This window comes from Urocitellus parryii, chromosome 4 (genome assembly GCF_045843805.1).
Source record: "Urocitellus parryii isolate mUroPar1 chromosome 4, mUroPar1.hap1, whole genome shotgun sequence".
NCBI lineage: Eukaryota > Metazoa > Chordata > Mammalia > Rodentia > Sciuridae > Urocitellus > Urocitellus parryii.
This window is the reverse complement of record NC_135534.1, coordinates 13,635,649-13,660,674: the sequence shown is the minus strand read 5'-3', so window position 1 is coordinate 13,660,674 and position 25,026 is coordinate 13,635,649. Positions and strand designations below refer to the sequence as shown.

The 25,026-nt window shown below is 40.8% G+C and overlaps 3 protein-coding genes across 3 annotated transcripts; all 3 read left to right on the top strand.

Moving 5' to 3' along the window:
• Positions 1-7,230: 7,230 nt before the first annotated feature.
• Or4d6 (olfactory receptor family 4 subfamily D member 6) lies at positions 7,231-8,175 on the top strand. The gene has a single exon (XM_026411640.2). It carries the CDS (start codon positions 7,231-7,233, stop codon positions 8,173-8,175), a length of 945 nt encoding a protein of 314 aa, XP_026267425.1.
• A 5,869-nt stretch (positions 8,176-14,044) lies between these two features.
• Positions 14,045-14,992, top strand: LOC113198778 (olfactory receptor 4D11-like). The gene has a single exon (XM_026411626.2). The coding sequence runs from the start codon at positions 14,045-14,047 to the stop codon at positions 14,990-14,992; it is 948 nt and encodes a 315-aa protein (XP_026267411.2).
• Positions 14,993-23,219: 8,227 nt separating this feature from the next.
• Positions 23,220-24,155, top strand: LOC144254427 (olfactory receptor 4D10). Its single transcript, XM_077797585.1, has one exon. It carries the CDS (start codon positions 23,220-23,222, stop codon positions 24,153-24,155), a length of 936 nt encoding a protein of 311 aa, XP_077653711.1.
• Positions 24,156-25,026: the final 871 nt, after the last annotated feature.

The following is a 25,026-nucleotide window of genomic DNA, read 5'->3' as shown; positions in this document are numbered from 1 at the left end:
AAAAAAAGGAAACTTAAGTGTATATTGCTAAATGAAAACAGCCAGTCTGCCCAAGGCTATCCACTGCACAGTTCTGGCTACATGACATCCTGGAAACTATGGAGATAACGGAAAGATCGGGGCTTGTGGGGGTTGGGATAGAGGGGGCAGAATTTGGCCCTTTTCTTCTTTCAGTCATGTGTCCCTATGTTCCTCCGGCTTGTCTTTTCTGCCTCTGCCTCACAGAACAGCACTCTCCCTCCTCCCGATGTCTTGGAAACACACATTTATAAATGATATTAGCACTGAGGTGACATGGATACCTTACATTCCTGGGATATATTCAGGTAGCAGCAGTAAGTGACTATGGAGGCAAAAATTAATAATGTAGGAAAGGCTTAAATAGGTGCAGTTTAAATAGATACCTTGTGTTTCTGTTCTTATTTTACTTCAGAGAAGCAGTGGAGGAGGAAGAGAGGAGCTTTAGAAAATGCAAGAAATCACCAGTGTGCCTGAGAGCTCTCCTCACTTGGACCATGCACATCCACCTGGGTTCACTGAGGTCCACTAGGGCCATCAGTGAGAGGTGATTCCTGCCCTCTGAGGATTTGGTCTAGTGGAGATGACAAACACATTAAAAAACATATATCATCTGAAATGAGATCTTTGGAATGTAAGGAAACTCAGAGTTATCTTCTTGTACTCTAACAAATTTTAGAATAGCTTGAGACAAGCAAAGAAAATCAAAATATCAGCTTAGTTTTTGATAATGTTCTATTGAAAGACACAAATTTGATTTGGCCCAATGGCTACCCTATAATTCTATATCCCAAATTAGTCAGGCTAACCCAGTAGGAGCAGCGCTGCATTGCTGGGCTTATTAGGTGGCTGAGAATAAACATTTGACATGCTTTTGGAAGAGAGGCAGATCCCAAATAAATGGAAGAAAGATCAGGGGACCCAGCTACCTTGCCTGATTTTTTTCCCCAAGCTCAGCCATCCTCTGAGCCTTGCCTGCCTTCCTAGAAGAGGCTGAGTGGAGGAGGGAGCACAGAACAGGGGTGCCACTTCAGCCTAAGCTCCTCCTCTGAGAGCAGAAGGGCATGGGATCACACATGGGTGCTGAGTCTGGGATTCCTCCAGCCTCCTCCACCAAGGTCTGCACTGACATCTCACCCATGACCCCACAGGCCTCCAGGCCAAGGGTCCAATCTAGTGGAACCCAGTTTGCCATAGTCTCAGTTCAGGCTTCTGAATAATGAAGATGGTCATATTCAAACCTGGATCTTTTCAGGATTATTATGAGCCCAAAAAACAGAATGGATTCTTTAAAATCTCCCAGAAAAAAAATTAAAAACCTATAAATGTTAGGGATTCTTATTATCAAATGACATTTCCCCAAGGAAGCATTCTCAGGTGCCCAGGACTGTGCTAAACCCCTGTGTTCTCCCCATTCTCATGACACCCCAGTTACGATTACACATGACATAATCCCTGTTTCTCCACCAGATGACAAACTCCACAAGGGAGACCATATTTGTTCATTCGATGCACAGAAAGCACTAAAGAAATGTTTTGATTGATGATGATAATTGATCCTTTTGAAGGAAATCAATTATGTGATCCAATTGTGACCATTGTCACATTTGTCCTATGGAATTGACTTAAATATTGTTGCTAAAATTGGCTGTAATGGGTATGAATGATATGAGGACTTTGCATAAAGTTCATTGTTGAGGTAGCCTAGGGGAGCAGCCCTTGGGGATTCCTAAGGCTTCCTGTACAGTTTCATCACATCCTCATTAGATGACTTATCATAATGGGTGTGTGTGTGTGTGTGTGTGTGTGAGAGAGAGAGAGAGAGAGAGAGAGAGAGAGAGAGAAGAGAGAGAGAGCACATGTACGTGTTGCTTAGTAACTTTTTAATAACTCCCATTGCATCTGCAAATTTTGCCATTGAAAATTGCATTTCCTACAAATATCCATCCTAATTCCCTGTGATGACACTATATTAGACTCCTAATTCCATGTCTGTGGGAACATTAAGCTGGGCCTGTGTTCAGTGAAGATGGAGGAACTGGCAAGCTCATCCTTCTAATGCACAGGTAGGTGAGGGCATCCTGAAGAAGGTCTGTAGGCAACTTCAGCACACATCAAAAATTATGATCTTGATCGTTGTTTGGCTTTCAGTTCCTGAAATGTAAAATAGCCATGGGCAATTCTTTAAATGTATCCAATTTCAACTAACAGCTTTAGGATGATTATGTTCTTCTGCCTCTTATGTAAAATATTGGGCTTCTTAAGACATGTTTAAATTAAAAGGTAATTGTTATATTAAAACTTATCCCATAAATATTTACTAAGTACCTATGATGTATAGGCAAATAACTGACATGGGACCTTTCTGAAACAGAAATTGAAAGTGTGTTGGTATCAAGGAGAGAAACACAAGTATATAACAATGATAACATTGTAATGGTATTAATAGCCTATATTTATATAATGCTTTGAAGTCTACAATGGTGCTCATATGCATTAAAGCATTTAGGTGCTTTACACAACACCAATGAATAGTAGATGTAGCACAAGGTTGAAAATGGGGTAAAGCAAAGCAAACCCTTGTTGGGATCTACTGCAAATCAGACACCGACACCCATTCATTCAACCACATGTGCAAAAAGAATTATTGAATAACTGATATATGCCGGGTAGGAGCTACAGATTCAATAGTGACAAAACAAGTTCTGCCTTCAGGGAACTTACGTCTGGAGGAAAGGACAGAAACAGAGACATTAGGATAGCAGGAGGAAGAAAAAAACTAGATTATCACAAGCAAATCCCACTGCAAAGAAAGTCCAATGTTCCTCATTTCATGCAAAAAGATTCTGAAGAGTATAATGGTTAAGTAGACCCAGGTCATAGAGTCAAGTTTCAAACACCTGAACCTGACTTCAAAGGTTGAACTGTTTTGATCAAACTGCCTCTAGTTTTGATAGTGCAATTATAGAAATGTCACCATTTGATCCTGACCTGTTATTAAGTATAATAGTCTAGAACTTTCTAAGGTAATTGACCAGCAGAGCAAGTAGAATAATATTAATTCAAAAGAGAAGCCAATAATAATTAGTTTTAACCAGTTCTCAAAGACCAAAGTTGGCTGGTCCCAGGTCTCTACAGGAGGCCTCAAGCCAATGACTCATGGCTCCATAGCATATGAAGAGAAAAACTGGTATAGTTTCCCTCCCATAACTCTTTCCTTAATAAGTCAATCATCTTAGAATAATTTTACAGAGGGCTGGGATTATAGCTAAGTGATAGAGCGTTTGCCTAGTATGTTCAAGGCCCCGGGTTCAATGATTATTCTATGTGACTCATGATACATTTTTGTTTTCAAGTATCTGTCAGTTTCTTATTGGTTTATGAGAGCCCTTTTATATCAAAAACATTAAGCTTGTTTTATATTGTGTTTTTTTAACAGATATTTTCCCAAGTTTTTCATTTATATTGAGTGCATTTTTGTTTTGTAGCACCAGGGTTCAAATATATTTAGTTGTTAACTTATTTACAATGGTTTTGAAACATAGGTTTCATATTTTTACTTAAATATAATGATTTTTAGTGTAATGCTCTTTTACTCCAAAAATTATGAAAACATTTACTGAAATTTTTTCCTAATATTTTCTTTGCTTTGATTGTTTATATTTATATTTTTTTCCTGAAAAATTATCATTAGTTGATAATATTTATTGAATACATAATATAATGAAAATGGATAATCACATGAAATAAAATGGGGAGCCATAATAAATAAATCATAATTTTCTTATTTTACTGGTTATCTATACAGTTATTCTACATTGAAAGCCCATCTGTAACTCACAATGTTTTATGTCCTAATAAGGTAGGACCACTTTTCTTAACCTTTATCAATCCATCATTACGGAAGAATCTATTATTAAGTGACAAAACCCTTAGTTTCCCTTTCCTGTGAGAAATTTAAAAGTGTGTCAATTCATTTCAGTTCATAATATCTATAAAAAGAAATCAAGTAAACTCTATTAGAATTAGGCCCCTTATAGTATCTTAATCATCAGTTAAAATTAGAAAACTGACATAACATTTGACTTTGTAAGTCCATTTCTAGGAATTTTTCTTAAAGAAATCATAGATGAGCCAGGCATGGTGTCACATGCCTATAATCCCAGTGGCTCAGGAGGCTGAAGCAGGAGGATTATGAGTTCAAAGCCAGCCTCAGCAACTTAGCAAGGTGCTAAACAACTTAGTGAGACCCTGTCTCAAAATAAAATATCAAAAGGGCTGGGAATGTGGCTCAGTGGTTAAGTGCCCTGGGTTCAATCCCTGGTACAAAAAAAGAAAGAAAGAAAATCATAAATGCACACAAAAATGCATTTATAAAATGTTTAGTGCAACATTATTTTAAAACACTAATTAGGGCTCAACCAGGCACACTAAAGGGGTTAATACTAGTTTTGTGGCCCCCCCCACCTGCATATTCAGAAAGTCTGACTCCTGACCTCCCAGGACTGCTATTCTCCTGCTGGTGCTCATTCCACTCTAGCCTTCCCCACCTGGATCCCATATACCTATGAAAACCTGTCTCACCACAGTAACCCTCGTATTACCATTGCATCCCACAAAGGATTGGGAGACTTTATAGCAACAAGGACAAACACACAATAATATAATGTCAATGAGACACTGTAAAGAGGCCACCCACAGGATAAAAAAAAAAGAGAGAGAGAGAGAGAGAGAGTAGGAAATGAAGCCGCACATGCTCTTGAGTGCATGGAAGGCAAAGCAGAGACATGTAGTTAGTCAGAATATCCTCATTTTCTAAGAAAATGAATGTTATTGGTGTCCCAGGAGAGTCCCTAGTACATGGGTCAACAATAAAATGAAAAAATAGATGAAATTTCTTATGGAGAAAATTGAATAGATCCTGCCCTCAAAATAATCATAAGATGGGCGCTCACCCTTATAGATACCCTTGATAAATATGTTCCAAATTTATTCTCTCTGCTATTTGCTAGGTGGCAGTAAAAGAATGAAAAAGAAAGAAAGAATTGGGGGCAGGGGGAGGAAGAAAGGAAGGGAGGAAGGAGAAGAGAAAGAGGAAAGGGAAGGAGAGAAGAGAGGAGAGAGGGAGGGAAGATAAGAAAAGAAGGAAAACTCCAAAGAACCAGCTTTACGTAATGCATTACTGGGTGCTGGCATATTAAAGTAGAAGTGCATCGCATATCTTAAATATATACCAAAAATTGTCACGTTTTAAAATGAAAAGAAAAAGAAAGACAAAAGCAGCAGTTCATTTTTTACAGGAATGAACTCGTGTTCACGGAAAGAACATCAGGGACCTTGAGAGCTCACAAGGTTTTTATTATTTAAGAGGTTTTCTGTATGCCCTGCCTTTCAAATTAGACCATAAAATAGAACTGAGACAAATAAATACCTATGCAGTTATTAATAAGTTATTTATGGACTGCTATGCTCTGCTTTATTTCAGGGAAAGTGCTTTTTTTTTTTTTTCCTTCAATCTGGTAGAATCTCTTCATTAGGATTCTGCCTCTTTCAGACATGATCCCATTGCTTCAAACGCAGTTGTCTGCTTTCTACTGTTGAAGTGGATTTGGGCCATCTCAGTTATTTGAATTTTAAAAAATTATCTGGAATATGAGTTCTTAGACATAAAGATATTCTTAGTGAAAATGATTTTATCCTCTGATGGCTGGTTTCTGATTTGAAAAGGCTATTTTTGACATGATATAGCAATAGGAGAAAATCCTTGGAATACAAGTCAGTGAATCTTGCTAAAAGTATTTATCTTTTACTGACTCAAATTTGGTTCTGGACAAATCAGTATCCTCCTCTATTCACCCCTAAACTAAAAGTGTGGGTTGTCATCTCCAAAGTCTTGTGAGGTTTTAATGATCAATTTTTCTATGACATTTCAACATGCCCTGAACAATCATTGTAGGTAACAAATCTACCAAAAGCCCTCGTGCTGCCATGAGATCCAGGTTTCCCAAAGTGTCAAACAGTAGTTCTGACAAGAGCCTGGTTCTTCTCTTCCTCTATGGCAGGGGATGAGAAATAAATAATGAGGCCACTCAGTAAATGGTTAAGCCTTATCTGTGTTCAGATTAAACCAACATAAGACCCAGACTTTGGAAGAGGGGTATGGTGGGAAAACTACTAGAGCTTAATGGAAAACTATTCACTGGACCACTTATTAAGTACACAAAAGTAGACTTTATTCAAAACTATTGCAAAAGCTATCACAACTATTGCAACAAGAGAGATGGAGCTCAACTCCAATTATAACAAGGACAAGGGGAGATTTGTAGCCAGTAAGCAAGGTGAGAGAGTCAGTGGATAGGAAGTCACTAAGAGGAGACACCAAGAGTAAGATGTTGTTTATTAAACTGGCTTAAATGGACTCTTGCTAACAGTAGCCAGGGACTGGGATACAAGGGATTTTCTATCCATGATGGAGGGTGAAGAATTTGGCTAGATACCAAGGGTGGGGAATTCTCACTCAACTGACTTAGCAGGACTCTAGCGGAAACTGGGCTTGGCAAGGAAAGACGTGGAAGGCCAAGGTTGAGTTCACTTTGAGAAGTTCATAGGAACCTAACCAAAATTTGGACAAGGAGGAAGTCTTTGCCAAAATATGATTTAGATTTGAGTCCTTGAGTTGAGTCCTTGAGTTGCCATCTACCATGTAGACGGTATGCATCTGCGGTTATGCAGGTGTGTGAGTAAGTCTTTAACTGCTCTAAGCCTCAGCTTCCCTACACACAAAGTAGGTGAAATCATGACCATTCTGAAGACCGCACAGAGCCTTCATGAGAAGCAGTCAAGATAAGATTGCTTTTGTAGGTGAACGCGCTTGGTAAAGTATAAAGCTTAGCACATATGAAAAGACCCTTGCAGGCCAGAAGATAAACCACAGGCAAATGACCATAGTCCGTTCATCTCTCTCTGGCCAGTGAACAGGTAAGAGTCTGACGATTCTGCCTGTAAACCCAGAGTATTTTTAACAGGAAAGAAGGACCACAAGGATAAAGAATTTCCCGAGCACAGAGAGAAGATAATCCTGAGTAGTCAGGATTATCCGAATGCTTGAGGGAGACTTATATGTGATAAATGATGTTGCCACTTGATGATGCCACATTCCAAACCCTAACTCATCCTTTCCCTAGGTAGACTCGGAAGAGGGTCACCCCCACCATGGACCAGACCAACCACACCCATGTGAAGGAGTTTGTTTTCCTGGAACTCACTGATTTCCGGGAGCTTGAGTTCTTTTTGTTTGTGGTTTTCCTTCTTGTGTATCTAACAACGGTGCTGGGAAATGCCCTCATCGTGGTCACCATCACCTCTGAGCCCCGCCTCCACACTCCCATGTATTTTCTCCTGAGGAATAAATCAGTCCTGGATATTGTCTTTTCCTCGATCACGGTCCCCAAGTTCCTGGTGGATCTTTTATCACAGAGGAAAACCATCTCATACAATGGCTGCATGACACAGATCTTTTTCTTCCACTTTGCTGGTGGGGCAGATATTTTCTTCCTCTCTGTGATGGCCTATGACAGATACCTTGCTATCGCCAAGCCCCTGCATTATGTGGCCATCATGAGGAGAGAGGTATGGGTGGCCTTGGTGGTGGCTTCCTGGGTGGGTGGTGGTTTGCATTCAATTGTCCAGATAATTCTGCTGCTTCCTCTCCCTTTCTGTGGACCCAACATCTTGGATGCCTTCTACTGCGACGTGCCCCAGGTGGTGAAGCTGGCCTGCACCGACACCTTTGTGTTGGAGCTTCTCATGATCTCCAACAATGGACTGGTGACCCTGCTGTGGTTCTTCCTGCTCCTGGGTTCCTACACCATCATTCTGGTGATGCTAAGATCCCACTCTGGGGAGGGACGGAACAAGGCCCTCTCCACCTGCACCTCCCACATCCTGGTGGTGACCCTGCACTTTGTGCCTTGTGTTTACATTTACTGCCGGCCCTTCACTACCCTGCCCATGGACACAGCCATATCCATCAACAACACGGTCATCACTCCCATGCTGAACCCCATGATCTACACCCTGAGGAACCAAGAGATGAAGTCAGCCATGAGGAGACTGCAGAGGAGGCTTGTGCCTTCAGTGAACAGTAAACTGGGGTGAGCAGGTGTGTGGAGGCTGGAAGTCCAAGACTGGTTTAGTTTCCTCCAACTGATAGCCCAAGAGTAAGAGAGAGCTGTCTCTTTTCTCATCATCATTCCACTGCATACTTTTATAGCCACTCAGCTCTAAGGAAGAGATGAGACTGAACTATGTGGGCCATGTGGTCCGTGGCCTGGGAAGAAGATTGAAATCAATAACCTGGATATTATATTTGTGTTATCTATTGCTCTTTTGCTGACACCAACCTCCCTTTTACCACCTATTATAAATAAATAGCTACTCATAAAATGTCCTGAAAATGAAATATGATCATTACGAGACGATAGTTGTGGAGGTTACCGTTCCCCTCACTAATCAAGCATCCAATGAATGTTCCCAATTACCTTTCCCTCTACTCCCAAATATGCATGCACACAGCATACAGACATGGCCATTACACACATGCTTCTTCTGATGACTCTGTTATTTCCAGTCAATTATTAAAATCACTTTTTGGTTTTATATTTTGAGTACAGAATCTTAAACATATTTTGTCAACTAGTGGAAAGAGAAGGAATGTTTTAAGCTGTGCCAGGTCAGATACATGCATGAACAAATGTATACATGAACTAATGGTTTCCTATTCTCAGGTCCGTTCTATTGATCTGCCTCCTGAAATTAATCTCAAAGTTACTTGTATAAAATATCTGCATAAAATATCTGCATATCTGCATAAAATCCCCAATGACAATTTCTTTTATGTTAACCTGCACCTCCTTTTCCCACCTCTGTCTCCACTTCACATTTTATCCCCAGAGCTTTTATAACTGGAGTAAAACTACAGGTTTTGTCAATGTATGCATAGACAATCCAAGACAAGTAGTTGTAAATTAAAAAAAAAAAACCTACCAAAAAATATACCTTCTGCCCTTGAGGCCTATTTTTGGTATCAGGAGAGAAAAGAAGCACTTTGTATACAGAGTCATTGATGAATAACCACTGGGCCTGTGTTGGAATCCACCTCTCTCCCAGTGGAAAGGATTGCAGTGGAGTGGGGATGTAGAGAGATGACGGATCGCCCTTCTCCTCTGTGCTTGCCTCAGATCCCACCCCTCAATCTCCAATAGTCATTCAAATGTAAGCCAAGAGAAGTAAGGAAACTCAGAAAATTGCAACACGTTGAACAGTTATTTTGACTGTTATAATATACTTATATTTGGCCAAGAAGGTCCTGGTAGGTGACACACATCTGTGATCCTCCCTGAATACTAGAAGACAGACACATTGAGCCAAGAAGACTCAATCGCATGAGAGTCCTTCTCAGTCTTTCTTAGTCTATGACCCCTTCAAGGAGCTGTATTCAATATGTTTTCTGAATTGTCCCAAAATTTAATACCAATGATATAGCATGCATCTTTTTATGTACTGAGGCCCTTTTAAAGACCACACGTCATTGAAAAAGCCAAGATATTTTTGCTTTCACCAAGAACCGATTGTCCCTTTGGGCATACTGTCCCCACTGAGGATTAATAATAATGTGACATTGCATGTTTCTTAAACCAATGTTTCCTTAAAATCCAGAGAATCACAAGGTAGATTTGTGTCTTCTGGGGCCTTGTAAAAATTTGGAAATGTGAGCGTGTGTGTGTGTGTGTGTGTGTGTCTGCACTTGCTTGCAGTAACCATTTGGAAACTGTTAACCACCTCCCTCTGGAACTGACACTCAGAAGAATGTCCGCTCCATTTCCACACTCACTTCCAAATCCCCTTTGCTAATTCTGACATTAGGCTTAGACCTGAGAGAATAGAGCACGTGGCAGGGACAGGTGGGAGCAGGCAGAAGAGTCATGACGATGTGGCTCCCTGAGTCTGCCTTCCCAAGGTGAAGAGGTGCCACTGAAGTCTGCTAGAACTACTCTTCAGAAGTACTTCACCCTCAGACACACAGGCACTGGTTGGACACTGAAGAATGTGGGTAAGGAGACTGGACACTCAGGGTCTGAGATATTATTAGATATTATAGTATCTAATATTATAGATATTATACATGAGTATCATGAGCATGAGAATGTGCCAGATGCCTTAAGACTCTGCAGAAAGAGTGGAAAACTTTAACACAGGCTATAGAGAAGTAGATGTCAAATATTGGGTCAGCACAGTAAAAGAGAAGGCAGATTTTGATAGGAAAATTGAGACAGTGTTACTTTATGTATGTATATGACTGCATGACCAATGTGATTCTACAACACGGACACGCAGAAAAATGAGAAATTATATCCCATCTGTGAAAAAAAACAAACTGAGTTACATAAAAAGAAAAGATTTTGTTCCAGTTTAGAATTTGTCTGCAGGGATCATGAAGCCTCTGTCTACAAAATACATGTTTCTTTAAAAAAAAAAAAAATCCAAGTTCCCTTAAAACCCACGGAGGTTTCAAAGGCCGCTCTATAGGCATACATACTATGCCCAGGGCTCACCGGGTCACCTCTCCCTTTCATCTAGAGATAGCTCTATTCTCAAACCCACAGACCCAGTCCTGAAGCCTTGGTTTCATTTGGTCAAATTTACACAAATTCATTCAAACAAAAATAAGCAAGTTGGTTCAAAGAGAACCAACGGTTCTTTTATAGAGCAGTATCTTACATTTTGCAAAAGTCTTCATAATGCTCTGTGTTCGGCAAGGAAGATGTTTTTCAGAAAGGAAAAGGAACCAATTTAATTGAAAGTCTACTACATGTCAGGTACTTCACAAACATTGTCATATTTCCTCCTTATGTCACCTGGTAAAGTAAGGATTGTGCTTCCCAACTTATGGAGGAAAGTGAAGGATTTGTTCCAGGTAACAAAGGAGCAAGAGTCAGAATTCCAGCCCAGCTGCGCCCTTTCAAAGCTCTTCACATTGTCCAACACTCCCTCACACTAAATGGCTCCCGAGTGTCACAACTGAGGTTCTGAGGTACAGAGAGGCAAAGCAGATACCTCAAGGCCAACGAGCTATTTTATAGCCTGCATCAGGAAAAAGGAATAAAAATTAAAATTCCCTGGCATCCCTGAGACCCAACCAAAAATAGAAGCAGAATAGATTCCTCATCTGTGCTTGTTCTGATCTTTCTCATCCAGACTCCCATGTCAACGTTGAAAATTCATGAGATGCATTTATTACCCAGGTTTATTCATTAATTTGAAAAGCATGTATTGAACCCTCACACGTGCCTCAGACTAGGCAAACCTTTGACAACATTAGGATAGTCAACACTTTGAACAGACTGGAGGAATCTGGAGTGTATTAGGGAAATGACACTGAATTAAACAGTGCTCAGCATATAAGAAGTCAGTCACAGTAAATTGTCACAGGTACCAGAAGAGAAGTGGGTTCGGGGAATAAAAAAGGAATATCCAGACGGGATCTAGTTAAGGGGTGTCACGAAAATTTTCACAGAGGAAAACACCATGAACTTGAATATGAACATGGGTGTTTGCCAAGGCAGATCAAATGAGAGTCTGGAAGTGGGCAGGAGACGGTGGACAGAGGGAGCCAGAGGAACGCAGATCCAAAGGAGTAGACTGCAAAAAAAAATTGCATAAAGTTTGAGCCATTAAAACCGAAAATCAAAAGAAACAGGTCAAAGATGGAGGAAACTCAGGAATGCTCTTATAAAAGAAGCTAACCTGGGTTCAGCAGGCAACAGCGAACCATTGAAAATTCTCAAATAAAGGAATAAAGTGATCCATTTATGGCATCAAGGTATTTCTGGAAACAACAGAGAGAATGGATTAAAGATGTAGACCCAGGAAAAGGAGACCATTTAGGGAACTCCCACTCTAGTGTAAAGAGAGAATATAAGGGTTTAACTGAGGATAAAGAAGAAGGAACAAATCAAGACAAGTGTCACGCTCGGGAGCGCTAATTTTGCACGGGATCCTGGTTCTTTGCAACGTGAGTAGCTCAGAGCAAGTCTCTTGTATGAACTGTGCCACCTGTCAGTATAGACGGTGGGGACGACTGTGCCTCACATCTGAATGAACCGGAGAACAAGACGAGTAGCCGTGTTTATCTACTTGGTTTCTCAAGGTTATCATTCTCCAAATCTTACTTTGACACAGTCCACGCACCATGCCTCCCAGCTGGACACTGACCTGGGAGCTTTCCATCTGCCATGGTGACAGACGACTCAGTCAGATGCTCAGGCTGAGCGTGGCATTTTTCTCTGAGTTAACGTATGTGATGCTGCCACCCTCCTAAGTCTCCTCAAGAAATTCTTGAAGTGACATGCATAGAAAATGCCCTGGGCTGAAAGTCAAAGACTGATGTCACCATTGGTTTGCTATCTTGTTCTCTATATGTCATTGAAGCCACAAGAGATCTCTCCAAACTGACTCAAATGGAGGAATAAAAGGGATTTATGATTCTCTCTGCTGCATCTGCCCCTTCCTCCCCACCCAAGAGTTCATAATCCGTGAATCTACATGCTTCGTGGGCAGTTTGGGTGGTGCACTGTTTGTTTCCATGTTGAGCTGGAGTGAATGGGCAGATCTGCACTGGGCCAGGAAAGGCAAGTCCAAGGCTGAACAGACACTGCTTACCATACATAGGAGGGGAGCGGAAGGAAGCCTATCTTGACCTGATCGCCTACCTCACTGGTATTCTTGCATTTCATGTCATTTCTCCATATCTGCATGCAACTTTCTTCATGAATAGAGCTGTCTGCCTCTTCTCTCTAACCATCCACCTCATTTTCTTTGTGTTGAACCATTTATCTAAACAACTGAGTAGCCATGAAATGAAATAAAAAGCAAAGAGAAGAGACGTCATTTGCACGACATATTATGTGAAGGTCATAGAAGGGCACTGGCATAAACTTCTACTGTGATTGAGAAAGAAAATTGAAGGAGTGGTGAAATCCATCATTAAAATGTATTTAAGGGCTGGGATTGTGGCTCAGTGGTAGAGTGTTTGCCTAGCATGTGTGAGGCACTGAGTTTAATTCTCAGCACTGCATATAAATAAAAATAAATAATGGCCCATCAACGACTACAATTTTTTAAAAAAATTAAATTTTTTAAGGGCTAGGAATATAGTTCAGTTGGTAGAGTGCTTGCCTAGCATGCAGAAGGCCCTGGGTTCAATCCCCAGCACCACAAAAAAAAAAGTTATTTTAAGACTTTTTTGTAAAAATTATTCTTTGATTTATGCATCTGAAATTGGCTGGCAGTGTGGGATAGTAGAAAGATCCTAGAATGAAGAGTCAGGAAGAAATTTGTCTTATTTTTTTCTCCTTCACTGAGTTTTCTCTATGACCTTAGAAAATTGACTTACTCTTACTGTGTTCAGTTCTGGTATTACGGAAGTGGGAATAATAGTGTCTTTCCTCAGATCACAGGGGGATGCTACTGTATTTCAGAATGCAGTTACTTTTTAAAACTACCATGTGCTTTTCAAAAGGATCCCCATCATGTTGTTAGTGGGTGTTACTTCATTCCAATGACTTTTAAGCCATAGAAAGAAAATAGAAAGTGCATCAAATCAGAACTGCTCTGATTCAAAGATTCAGGAAACCCAGAGCCCCTTCCACAAGGCCTTTCTTCAGGTTCCTTCCTTAGTAAATTCCAGAAGTTGGTTTTAGCAGAACCATGGGCACCCTCCCTCCTAGTACAGCAAGAAAACAAGTGATCTGCTCCAAAACCATGACGTGCACTAACCACGGAGCTAAGGGGAGGGGAAGCTAGTGATTTTCCCAGGTGATACAGCCAGTTCCTGGAGGACATGGGGCAATGACAAACCAGATACATATGCATGCTCTGTTTCGTTGTAAGAGATAAACCATGCTTGATTTCACCATCTCATTAATATTTCCTTCAAAGGTGTCCATGGAGGAACAAGCATCATTCAATGGCTCTGAAAAATCACACCAGGGTGACTGAATTTATTTTTCAAGGATTGACCCAGTCCCGAGAGCTGAGCTTGCTCTTATTTTTCTTTTTATCTGTGGTTTACACAACAACTGTGTTAGCAAATGTAGCCATCATGGTCACTGTGACCTGGGAGTCCCGCCTTCACACCCCCATGTACTTCCTGCTCCGCAATCTCTCTGTCTTGGACATCTGCTTCTCCTCCATCACGGCTCCTAAGGTCTTGGTGGACCTTCTGTCAAGGAGAAAGGCCATCTCCTTCAATGGGTGCATCACCCAGATGTTCTTCTTCCACCTCCTGGGTGGGGCAGACATTTTCTCCCTCTCTGTCATGGCGTTTGACCGCTACATGGCCATCTCCAAGCCCCTGCAGTACGTGACCATCATGAGTCGTGGGAGATGCACCGCCCTCATCGTGGCCTCCTGGGTGGGGGGCTTCGTCCACTCCATCGTGCAGATCTCCCTCTTGCTCCCGCTGCCCTTCTGTGGACCCAATGTTGTTGATGGCTTCTACTGTGACGTCCCCCAGGTCCTCAAACTCGCCTGCACTGAGACTTTTGTTCTGGAGCTCCTGATGATTTCCAACAATGGCCTGGTCACTACCTTGTGGTTTGTCCTTCTCCTTGTGTCCTACACAGTCATCCTGACCATGCTGAGGTCACACACTGGAGAGGGCAGGAGGAAAGCCATCTCCACTTGCACGGCCCACATCACTGTGGTGACCCTGCATTTTGTGCCCTGCATCTACGTCTACGCCCGACCCTTCACCGCCCTCCCCATGGACAGAGCTGTCTCCATCACCTTCACTGTCATCATCCCTGTCCTGAACCCCATGATCTACACCCTGAGGAACCAGGAGATGAAGTCAGCCATGAGGAGACTGAAGAAAAGACTCTTGCTCTCTGGTTGCAGACCAAGGTGGGTGTAACATCATTGAATTCTTTTCTTTCTTTTTTATATGAATTCTTTTCTTAAAATAGTAGCTGTTGAAGGTTGAGACTTAGCCACACACAGACAATTAACTGTAACAGAGTAGCGCACACACACAAAGGATCGGTGACTTGGAACACTGGTTTTAAAAAGGAATATCAGCAGAAAGTTTAACAGGAAGAATGCAGCCCTTGAAGACCAACTGACAACAAGCAGGTCATAATCCTGAAATATAAGAGGAGTTCCTGGTGTTCAGGCAATGGGATAAAGGTTAATGTTGTGATGATGTTCAGGCAGTGCGACAACTGTCTCAAGGCTCCAGCAAGGCTCCAGCAGCTAAATCTCAGTTCTTCACTAGTAATTCTGTGGCTACTTATTAAGCACCTAATATGTAAACAACACTGATGGAAAGCATTCTTCTCTATCACTTGTGCTTTGTCAGTAATTTTGGAGTCTCTTTTAAAATTAACTCACCTACGACATGTACTAGCACAACCCCCAGAACCATTTGGTTAAACAATCCTTACTCTTAAGGATTTCCTATGGTCTTTCTCTCTCTGTGAACTTGTCAGAATTGAGTCTGACCTGGGACTTATAAAGACTGATTTTATAAATCCCCAATATATAACTACAGAAATGGCAAGAATCTGGGGCTATCTACCCCACTGTTCATACCAGCTCTACCTTAGCCATAAATGAGTTTAACTCATTGAAGAAATAAAACCTATCACCCAATAATGTTTTTATTTTTCATATATGTACTTCTTTGTCATTTCCCTTCCTGTGGTGTATTAAAATGCCAAGTTGGTAGCCTATTTCTCCTTTCTATTTCCAGTCTCTAGAATGACTCTTGATCCATAAGAAGCTTTAAGTCAATGTTGACTCTATGGAAAGAAACAAAATGAATGCATGTAGAAGATGATACCAAAACTATAGTTAGTCTTTAGCTTTTACTATTTAAAACTAAATTGATTTGGGGATGTTCAGTGGATAGAGCATACCTGTCATACAGGAGGCCCTGGGTTTGATCCCCCACATCAATACTTAGACACTTCTTCATGGAACCCAACTGAAATAGAAATAACTGAATCAGAGTGTACTGTGATATTTTATTCAAGAATTCAACATCCTTGTGTGTTTCTTCACAAGGCCACCAAATCAACGGTTACATTCAAAATCTTTGTTGGGACTATGTACACAATAGAAGAGGAATATCCTAGAACAAATGAGTGTGCACACAGATGCTCATGCATCCAGAGTTCCAACCAGCCTGCACTCCAAGAATATACAGACAGCCTCAGTACACCTGAACTAAAGGGAGTCATGTACAGGAATGGAATAGGTCACCTCTTTCTTCCTTCTAAAGCATCAAATCTAGCAAGATCCAGATAAGACATCCATTGAAATGTAATTAAAAACCACTTCTAATAATGATAATATTACAGAATCATATTCCCTATATAATTTAGTGGGACCAGATAGGTTTTGGAAGTTAAATTTCTTAGATTTTAGAAAGACAGAACAGTGCATTATTATATATGACAATTATTTCTCCAATAAGGAGCAGCTGATACCCATACTCATTAATATTTCCAAAGGAAAATGTGTACATACTCTGACCAAGTGCAATGAACAAAACATTAATTCAGACCGAATATTGACCCAAATTAGTTCAGATCAAATCCAGCTCTACTACTTCATGACTTCCTAAAAATCTTTCAACACTCAGCATCTGAAGATATCAGAATGACTGGCAACACAGGCAGAGACTGGAAAAGAGGGCGTAGTATGTGGTAGGCGGAACAATCCCCTGTAAGGGTACTCACATCCCAATCCCCAGTCTCTTCAAATGTGTTATATTGCATAGCAAAGGGAAATTAATGTTGCTAGTGGATAAAAATTAGGATGGTTATCTGGTGAAGGCGATCCCCCACTCACTGTCTTGACAGGGTCACAGTGAGAAAAAGTGTTGGCAAAGCCACTCTTCCACTGTCTTGACAGGGTCACAGTGAGGATGAATGCTGGCAAAGCCACGCTGGTTGGTGGGTAACCGAAACCATGAGACCCTTTTTTATGTAATTGGGACTTTGCATTTTCATGCTTATGTTTCTCACAGGAGGCATGAGTATGTTAAATGCCAAACAAATTAAATTTCAGATGGCTAGAACATAACAGGTAGTTCATGCCTTGGAGGCTGTTCTACTACCCCTCAGCATATCAAGGACAAAGTAGAAGGCTGTTCTTCTATCTCAGTACATTGTGGACAAACCTGATAATGGACAACAATGATCCTTTGAAAGGTCGCAAGAATTTTAGGCACCACATTGATTATATCAACTAGAACCCAAGCCCATATTTCCGGCCTCTTAGAAAACCTAATCAGTATGCTTATTTTACAAAGTTCACCACATGTAGTCTCATTTTTTACACTTAGGAAAGTTAAAACATATAAAGATATATTTTTCTCTTTTTATAAACCCTTTCTTACTTTACATAGGGATATATGATGAGCATAGTTAATACTGGTGGAAAGTGGATTGATGTTTAGAACTTACTTTCTATTGAGAAAGATTTATAAAGATATGAGAACTAGTGCACCTTGACTGAGAAACAAAGAAACTCTTTGAGAAAGCAGCTCAACCAGTTTTATGAGAATAAATTTAGGAATTAATTAAAACAGCTTTATAAGACACAGTTTTAGAATAATGTTAGAAATATTATTTTATTTAGATTCTTAAGTTTAGAAATTCTTAAGTTTGTAATTGTATAGGTTTCTGATATGTTTTAAGAATAATTTATAAACTTTAGGATATTTTAAATATAAGATTTAAAGGGACTTTTTTAAATGGGAATTTTAGATTAGAAATAAAGTACAACTGTACTTTAGGTTAATGATTGGTTAAGAGACTTAGAGTCTGGTCACATAGTTTGGCATTAGTTAATAAGAAAATAACATATCTTGGGAAAAATAGTAAATCTTGGGAAAATCTGAAAAATGTAAATTAGTGACTTATTTTATTAATGATTCCGTACTTTTAATAATTATATAACTGAAGGACATATCCTGGAAAAATGTAAATTAATGTTACATTGTTTGTACCCCCAATCATGGTTAAGGAAATGTCATGTCTTGGCAAAGTTTTAAATTATATAATCAATGACGTATTCTGAATCTATAATGATGAGAAAAATTGTAATAAAAGATGAACCAGAGAAAGCTGCATTAACTCTCTCTCTGGAGATTGCTCGAACAGAACGACTCCTGTCTCATCTTTTTGCCGACGCCACTCATCCTTCAGGACTCCCTGGACCCCGCTGGAGCAGGACTCCGGCAGTTATCCTAATGTGAACCCAAGATCAAAAGTGTCCTTAAGAGTGGTCAAATTAGAAGAAGACAATGTCCGATGTCAGGGTATTACAATGTGACAAGTACTTGACTTGCCATTGCTGACATTGACGAGGGACGGGAATATGAGTAAATTTCTAGAAGCTAGAAAAAGAAAGGAGATGGATTCCACCAGGAAAAAATAAAATTAAAAAAAAGAGCAGCCTGCTGACACCTTGATTTTAGCCCAGTAATACCTGTGTCAGGTTTCTGCAAGACAATAAATCATTACTGTTGTCTTAAGCCTCTCATTTTGTGATGATTTTGTTACAGAGGCAATAGAAAACTAACACCAGGATTGTGCATCAGCTGAAGGAGGAAAGTCAGTAGGAAGTGAGTAGGGGAAGGAAGAGAGATAGAGATGAAAGCAGAAGGGGCCAGGGGTGGGCAGGCGGCTCTCTGCCAACCCAGGGAGGTGGCCTGCGAGCCTAGGAATGTGCACTATTCCCAGGCACAAATCTCAAGTAGCAGTGCCATGGGCTAGAGCAGCCACTCTCATGTTGTCACTATTTTATGGACTCCACATGGGAAGGAATAGAGCACTTGAACATGACGTGTCAATCATACGCTCTTCATTTGTAATTGATTTATTTGATACCAAGCAAACCACTCCCAGACATTATGAAAGAGATACAGAAACAGCATTTCCAGTATTCACACAGCAAATTACCTTCTTATTTAAATAGAAAATGCCATTCACTGTAAGATGAATTTGTCACTTTTACTAAGACATGATAAAGATGAAACATTTTCATGAGATATATTACATGTACTCATTGACTTTTAAACACATCTTAATTTCAGGAACATTAAAATATGAAGGAAAGAAATACTCCATCTTAGAACTTAAGATACAAGGTAATTGGCCACTGTGACACACACACACACACACACACACACACACACACACGCATACACACACAACACACACACTTTCCAAAAAGAGATAAATGAAAACAAACAAGTTTTACTTTGTCATCTCTGTGTTCTAGGAATGTAGACCCACCTAAGACAACCGTTAACTCACTAGTAAGAAGCAGACCACTCATAGACAAGTTCTGGTCATCTACAACTCACACTACATTATTTATATGCAGTTCATCAGTTGCCTGATATTAAAAGAAAGATTGAAACTCAGATTTTGCTTCATTTTAAAAGAAAAAAAAATGTGCTGTCTCTAGTCCCTTACTTTGGAGGACATGGAGACACCATCCTCATATCTGTCTTCTACCAAATATCTGTCTTCCTGGCTGGGCATGGTATGGCATGCCCGTATTACAGCAACTCATGAGGCTGAGGCAGGAGGGTGGCAGGTTCAAAGCCAGCCTCAGCAACTTAGCAAGGCCCTAAACAACTCAGCAAGACCTTGTCTCGAAATAAAAAATAAGGACTGGGATGTGGCTCAAGCGGTAATGTGCTCGCCTGGCATGTGCGGGGCACTGGGTTTGATCCTCAGCACCACATAAAAATAAAATAAAAGATGTTGTGTCCACTGAAAACTGAAAAATAAATATTAAAAAATTCTCTCTCTTGGGCTGGGGATGTGGCTCAAGCGGTAGCGCGCTCGCCTGGCATGCGTGCAGCCCGGATTCGATCCTCAGCACCACATACCAACAAAGATGTTGTGTCTGCCGAAAACTAAGAAATAAATATTCTCTCTCTCTCTCTCTCTCTCTCTCTCTCTCTCTCTCTCTCTCTCTCTCTCCTCTCTCTTTAAAAAATTCTCTCTTCTCTATCTTTAAAAAAATAAAATAAAAAATAAGAAGGGCTGGGGATGAGGCTCTGTTGTTAAGTGCCTTTGGGTTCAATCCCTGGTACAAAGAAATAATTTTTTAAAAAATGAAAAAAAAATACATGCATATACACATACATCTTCCCACTAGGATATCAGTGCCATGAGGGCAAGAATGTGAACATTTTACTGTCTCACATTTCTGGTACCTACAGATGTTTGCCTGGTATATGGCAGCCACTCAGTAACATTATTTAGTGAGTATTAGCTTTTTTTAATTATTCTGTATGTTTAAAATATATTAAAGATGACAAAGTTCATTCATCTTTATGGCTAAGTAAATCCCCACTGTGTATATATAAAGCAAATGCAATATATAAATATACAGTGCAGTTCTCCCCAGCTATAAAGAAAAATGAAATGATGTCATTTGCTGGCATTCTTGTTCTGATTTAATTTTACCCTTTAAATTCTAGCTTCATTTAAAAAAAAAAAAAGTCCAATATAGATTCAGAAATCTCTTCAGCAAAACTCACGGCTCAGTTCAAAGACCCCACTTACTTCCTTTGCATATTTAATCTGTCAGTGTTGACAACCTGAGATTCTTCTCATACAATACATACTTGTCCCGTCCATTGTAGGTTCTATTCCTTTCTTTATGTCTGCTGCTTTTCATTTAAAGTGGTAAATAATGGCTGAGATGGAAAGAGTAGAACTAAGGATCCACTGAATTCTGGATCTCCTGGACCAGACTCCATGACCCTAGAAATACCAATAACCAAAAATTCCTATTCCAGGTGCAACGATGTTACTTCACACTCTTGCTGTTCCATGGATAATCGAGTTAATATAAAAAAATCAAATGGTACTGTGTAAGCAATTTACCAACTGATCTTTACCTAGCTATGTATTTACTTAACTCTCCCCACAGTAAAGGATTCTGTATGACATCATGTGAGAAGCAGTCAACGTGCGTACATTTCTAATTGTCACCTACGACATGCTGTGCAAAGGGACATCCAGGTAAGGAGCCACGACTCCTCTGCTGGTATGAGAAAACAAAGGGCAATGAAAGGGCTTGAGGTCCAGTTCTCTTTTTCAAGCTTATGCACAAATATATCTAGTTCGACCACATCATCTTTTATACTTTTCAAAACGTACCAATGGACTTTGGAAAGATTTTAGGTACATGGACCTGCTTTGACAAATAACTGATGGAGCTGAAGATAAGGGCATTGATTTTCCTCTCTTGCCATTGATAACATGGACATAGACCAAAAGGACTTCTTCCAGTAAATGGATCGTTTGCAAACGTATTAGTGACAGCTTAATAACTCCCACAGAAACCCATCACCACCAGAGGAGCTAGCCACTTTGCTTTCCACTCCCTTGTCCAAAAATATCCCTCTCCCTAGCTCTCCTAATAGGCCTGGGAGTAAGGGACTAGTACCGGAGGCAGGGACACAGTGGAACAAATTGAAGCCAAAAACCAGGTTGGTTTCTATTGTCTCTAAACAATTTGGACACCAACAAAAATGTATCCTTCTGTGTATACGCACGCGCAGGCGCACACACGTACATGTTTTGGTAACATTTTAATAAGTCCCACTGAAACCACACCAACAAACTGCCATCAGCCATGTGACTTGAACTTTTTTTTCCAATATATTCCCTTTACCATTCTCATACTGAGCCTGAGGCTGAAGGGCTTGAACATGACCCGGGGACATAGTGCAAAAAAAACTTAAAGATGTGATTCTTGGAGTCTGTCCTTTATTTCCTGAAAAAAGGAGCAAGGACAAGAAGATGTTTCATCCCCCCATTGAACTTTACATTTGGAAACAAATTTTTCAAGAATTAATGCTACTGTTTGTTACACACTGTACCTAACAGCATACAACTTTTAGTTGGAGTTGGATTGAAGGAAATAGGACTTCTAGTTGAGGCGGAGGCATCCATACTGAAATCAAGAAGCTATTATTGATTAGGTATCACTAATTTGACTTGAATATATTCCAGGTATAGCAAATGCTGCAGAGCCAAGATGATCATCTCACTGACAAGCAAAACGGTGGGTGTCAAACATTGGGAAGAGGGAGGGTGTGTTTAGAAGGATGCAGAATACAGTCTGGGTGTGAGCAAAGTCATCACGCATTTGCCAAGAACCCTTGAGTTGCTTCTTGGTGACGCTACCTCAGACTAATTTAATGGAAGAAGGGTTTCTGCCAAGTGCTTTTCTTCAGATGGACTCTTTCAAATGTCCTTGCAATGTGAGATCTTAACCTACGTGGATTGAAGTGGGGAAATGTGGAAGAAGACAGCATTGCCTTCCATCCTCTTTCTTTTCTTCCATTTTCTTTTTTTTTTAATATTTATTTTTTAGTTCTCGGCGGACACAACATCTTTGTTGGTATGTGGTGCTGAGGGTCGAACCCGGGTCGCACGCATACCAGGCGAGCGTGCTACCACTTGAGCCACATCCCCAGCCCAATTTTCTTCCATTTTCTACATCCTTCCTTGAATCCAAAAGATATCCCTGCTATGTCATGAAAAACAGGAATAACACTATTTCTGACCTAGTGGGTGAAGGTAAGAATTAAAGACATCAACATTCTATGCCACATTGGCATACAAAGCACTCAGAAAATAGTAGCTTTTATTGCTAAAAATGATTTTATCATCTACCCTCTCTCCTTGGCTATCCAAATCTCCCTTTACTTCTCTAAAAAAAAAAAATATCTCCCTTTTTATCATGCATTGTCTTTTTATTAAAGCAGAATAAACACAGAAAAGTTTTATGATATTGGAAGCTGGTACCCAAAGCATCAATTTCAACCTTGGGGATTTCATGTTTTACATGTGCTATGTAAATGTCACTACTTAACTTGCTTTCCCAAAATAGTTCTATAGGAAAAGGAACGAATGGTACTGTGTGTGAAATGTGATTTGCTCAACAATCTGATTGCAATGTTTAAAATATGGAAAGCTTAACAAATTGCATGCACTGCAGCCATGCAGGGAAGCTTGAGAGGACAGCAAAATAAATAGCCCTTTCTTCATACGACACACCTTGGAACCAAAGAGCAAAAGGAGGATGACTCCATAGAGATGGAGAACTGCACCAGGGTAAAAGAATTTGTTTTCCTTGGCCTCTCCCAGAATCAAGACGTGAGCTTTGTCTTGTTCCTTTTCCTACTTCTGGTGTATCTGACGACTCTGCTGGGAAACCTTCTCATCATGGTCACTGTGACCTGGGAGTCACGCCTTCACACCCCCATGTATTTTTTGCTCCGTAATTTGTCAATTGCCGACATCTGCTTTTCCTCCATCACAGCTCCCAAGGTGCTGGTGGACCTTCTCTCTGACAAGAAGACCATCTCCTTCAATGGCTGCCTCACTCAGATGTTCTTCTTCCACCTTATTGGGGGGGTGGATGTATTTTCTCTGTCAGTGATGGCTCTAGATCGATATGTGGCCATCTCCAAGCCCCTGCACTACGTGACCATCATGAACAGAAGCCGATGCATAGGGTTAATAGTGGGCTCCTGGCTGGGGGGCTTCGTCCACTCCATTGTGCAGATCGCCCTCTTGCTCCCACTGCCCTTCTGTGGACCCAATGTCCTTGACACTTTCTACTGTGACGTCCCCCAGGTCCTCAAACTCGCCTGTACTGACATTTTTGTACTTGAACTGCTCATGATTTCCAATAATGGGATGCTCACCACACTGTGGTTTCTCTTGCTCCTGGTGTCCTATTTGGTCATATTATTATTAATAAGGTCCCAGGCAGGAGAGGGCAGGAGGAAAGCCATCTCCACCTGCACCTCCCACATCACCGTGGTGACCCTGCACTTTGTGCCCTGCATCTATGTCTATGCCCGGCCCTTCGCTGCCCTCCCCACAGATAAGGCCATCTCTGTCACCTTCACTGTCATCTCCCCTCTGCTGAACCCCTTGATCTACACTCTGAGGAACCATGAGATGAAGTCAGCCATGGGGAGACTCAGGAAAAGACTTGGACCTTCTGACAGAATGGACCAGTAGTTCCCTCCTGTCCCCACCTTTGAGAATGTTGAACATCAGGTAGACTCTCTTTGCTACCTGATTTCTAACTGATTTTTCTCTTTCTACTAAGATAAGCATGACTTTCAAAGATTCTGATCAGCATGCCCCCAAAGTAAACAGATGTGCTTTGTGTCCCAGAAGAAAGGAAACAACTAAGGTCTAGAAATACAATCTAAATGGTGGATTAGAGGAAGGATGCTCAGCACCAGACTCAAACAGCAGAAACCAGGCAATCAGTGAGGTGGCTCACTAAGGGAATTCACTGAGATCCAATACTGGATGGCAAAAGAAACCACAGAGACACAGAAAGTCAGAAACTTTTACTATAAAAGAAATGATGCATCAGAGATGCACCAGCTTGACTGGCACCTGGGGGAGCCTCAGCTGCTGAGGGGAGGGGACCACAGGCAGAGAGACAGAAAAGCTGATGGAATTTAAAGTATTGGCTTGGCGGGGAGGAACCTGTGGCATAGAGACACATGTTGATCTTAACGGACCTAGAGCTGGTGGGACAAGTGGTTCCGTGAAAATCAACTGAAGTCACTCAGCCCACAGCAGACGGTCTGACAGGAACTATTTATAACTGCAGCACCGGAACGAGCAAAGTCAGGAAATGGGGAACTCATAAAGGAAGTTGCAGGTGCACCCAGCAGTTGCCTATTTGTGATTCCCAGAGTGTGCCTGAACCAGAGTGACTGAAATAGGCACATGGAAAATTATGCCTGGAGAATACACATTCCAGATACCAAGGAAAGAGAGTTCCCTTTGCTGCTGACACCCCATCAGAACTATTGGGAAGATACCTATAGCAGCCACACAGGAAAGGTTGCACTCCAGGGTGGGTACTGGG

Excerpts from the sequence above, each read along its gene's own strand:
- LOC144254427 (XM_077797585.1), top strand. The coding sequence starts at position 23,220 with ATGGAGAACTGCACCAGGGTAAAAGAATTTGTTTTCCTTGGCCTCTCC.
- LOC113198778 (XM_026411626.2), top strand. The coding sequence starts at position 14,045 with ATGGCTCTGAAAAATCACACCAGGGTGACTGAATTTATTTTTCAAGGA.
- Or4d6 (XM_026411640.2), top strand. The coding sequence starts at position 7,231 with ATGGACCAGACCAACCACACCCATGTGAAGGAGTTTGTTTTCCTGGAA.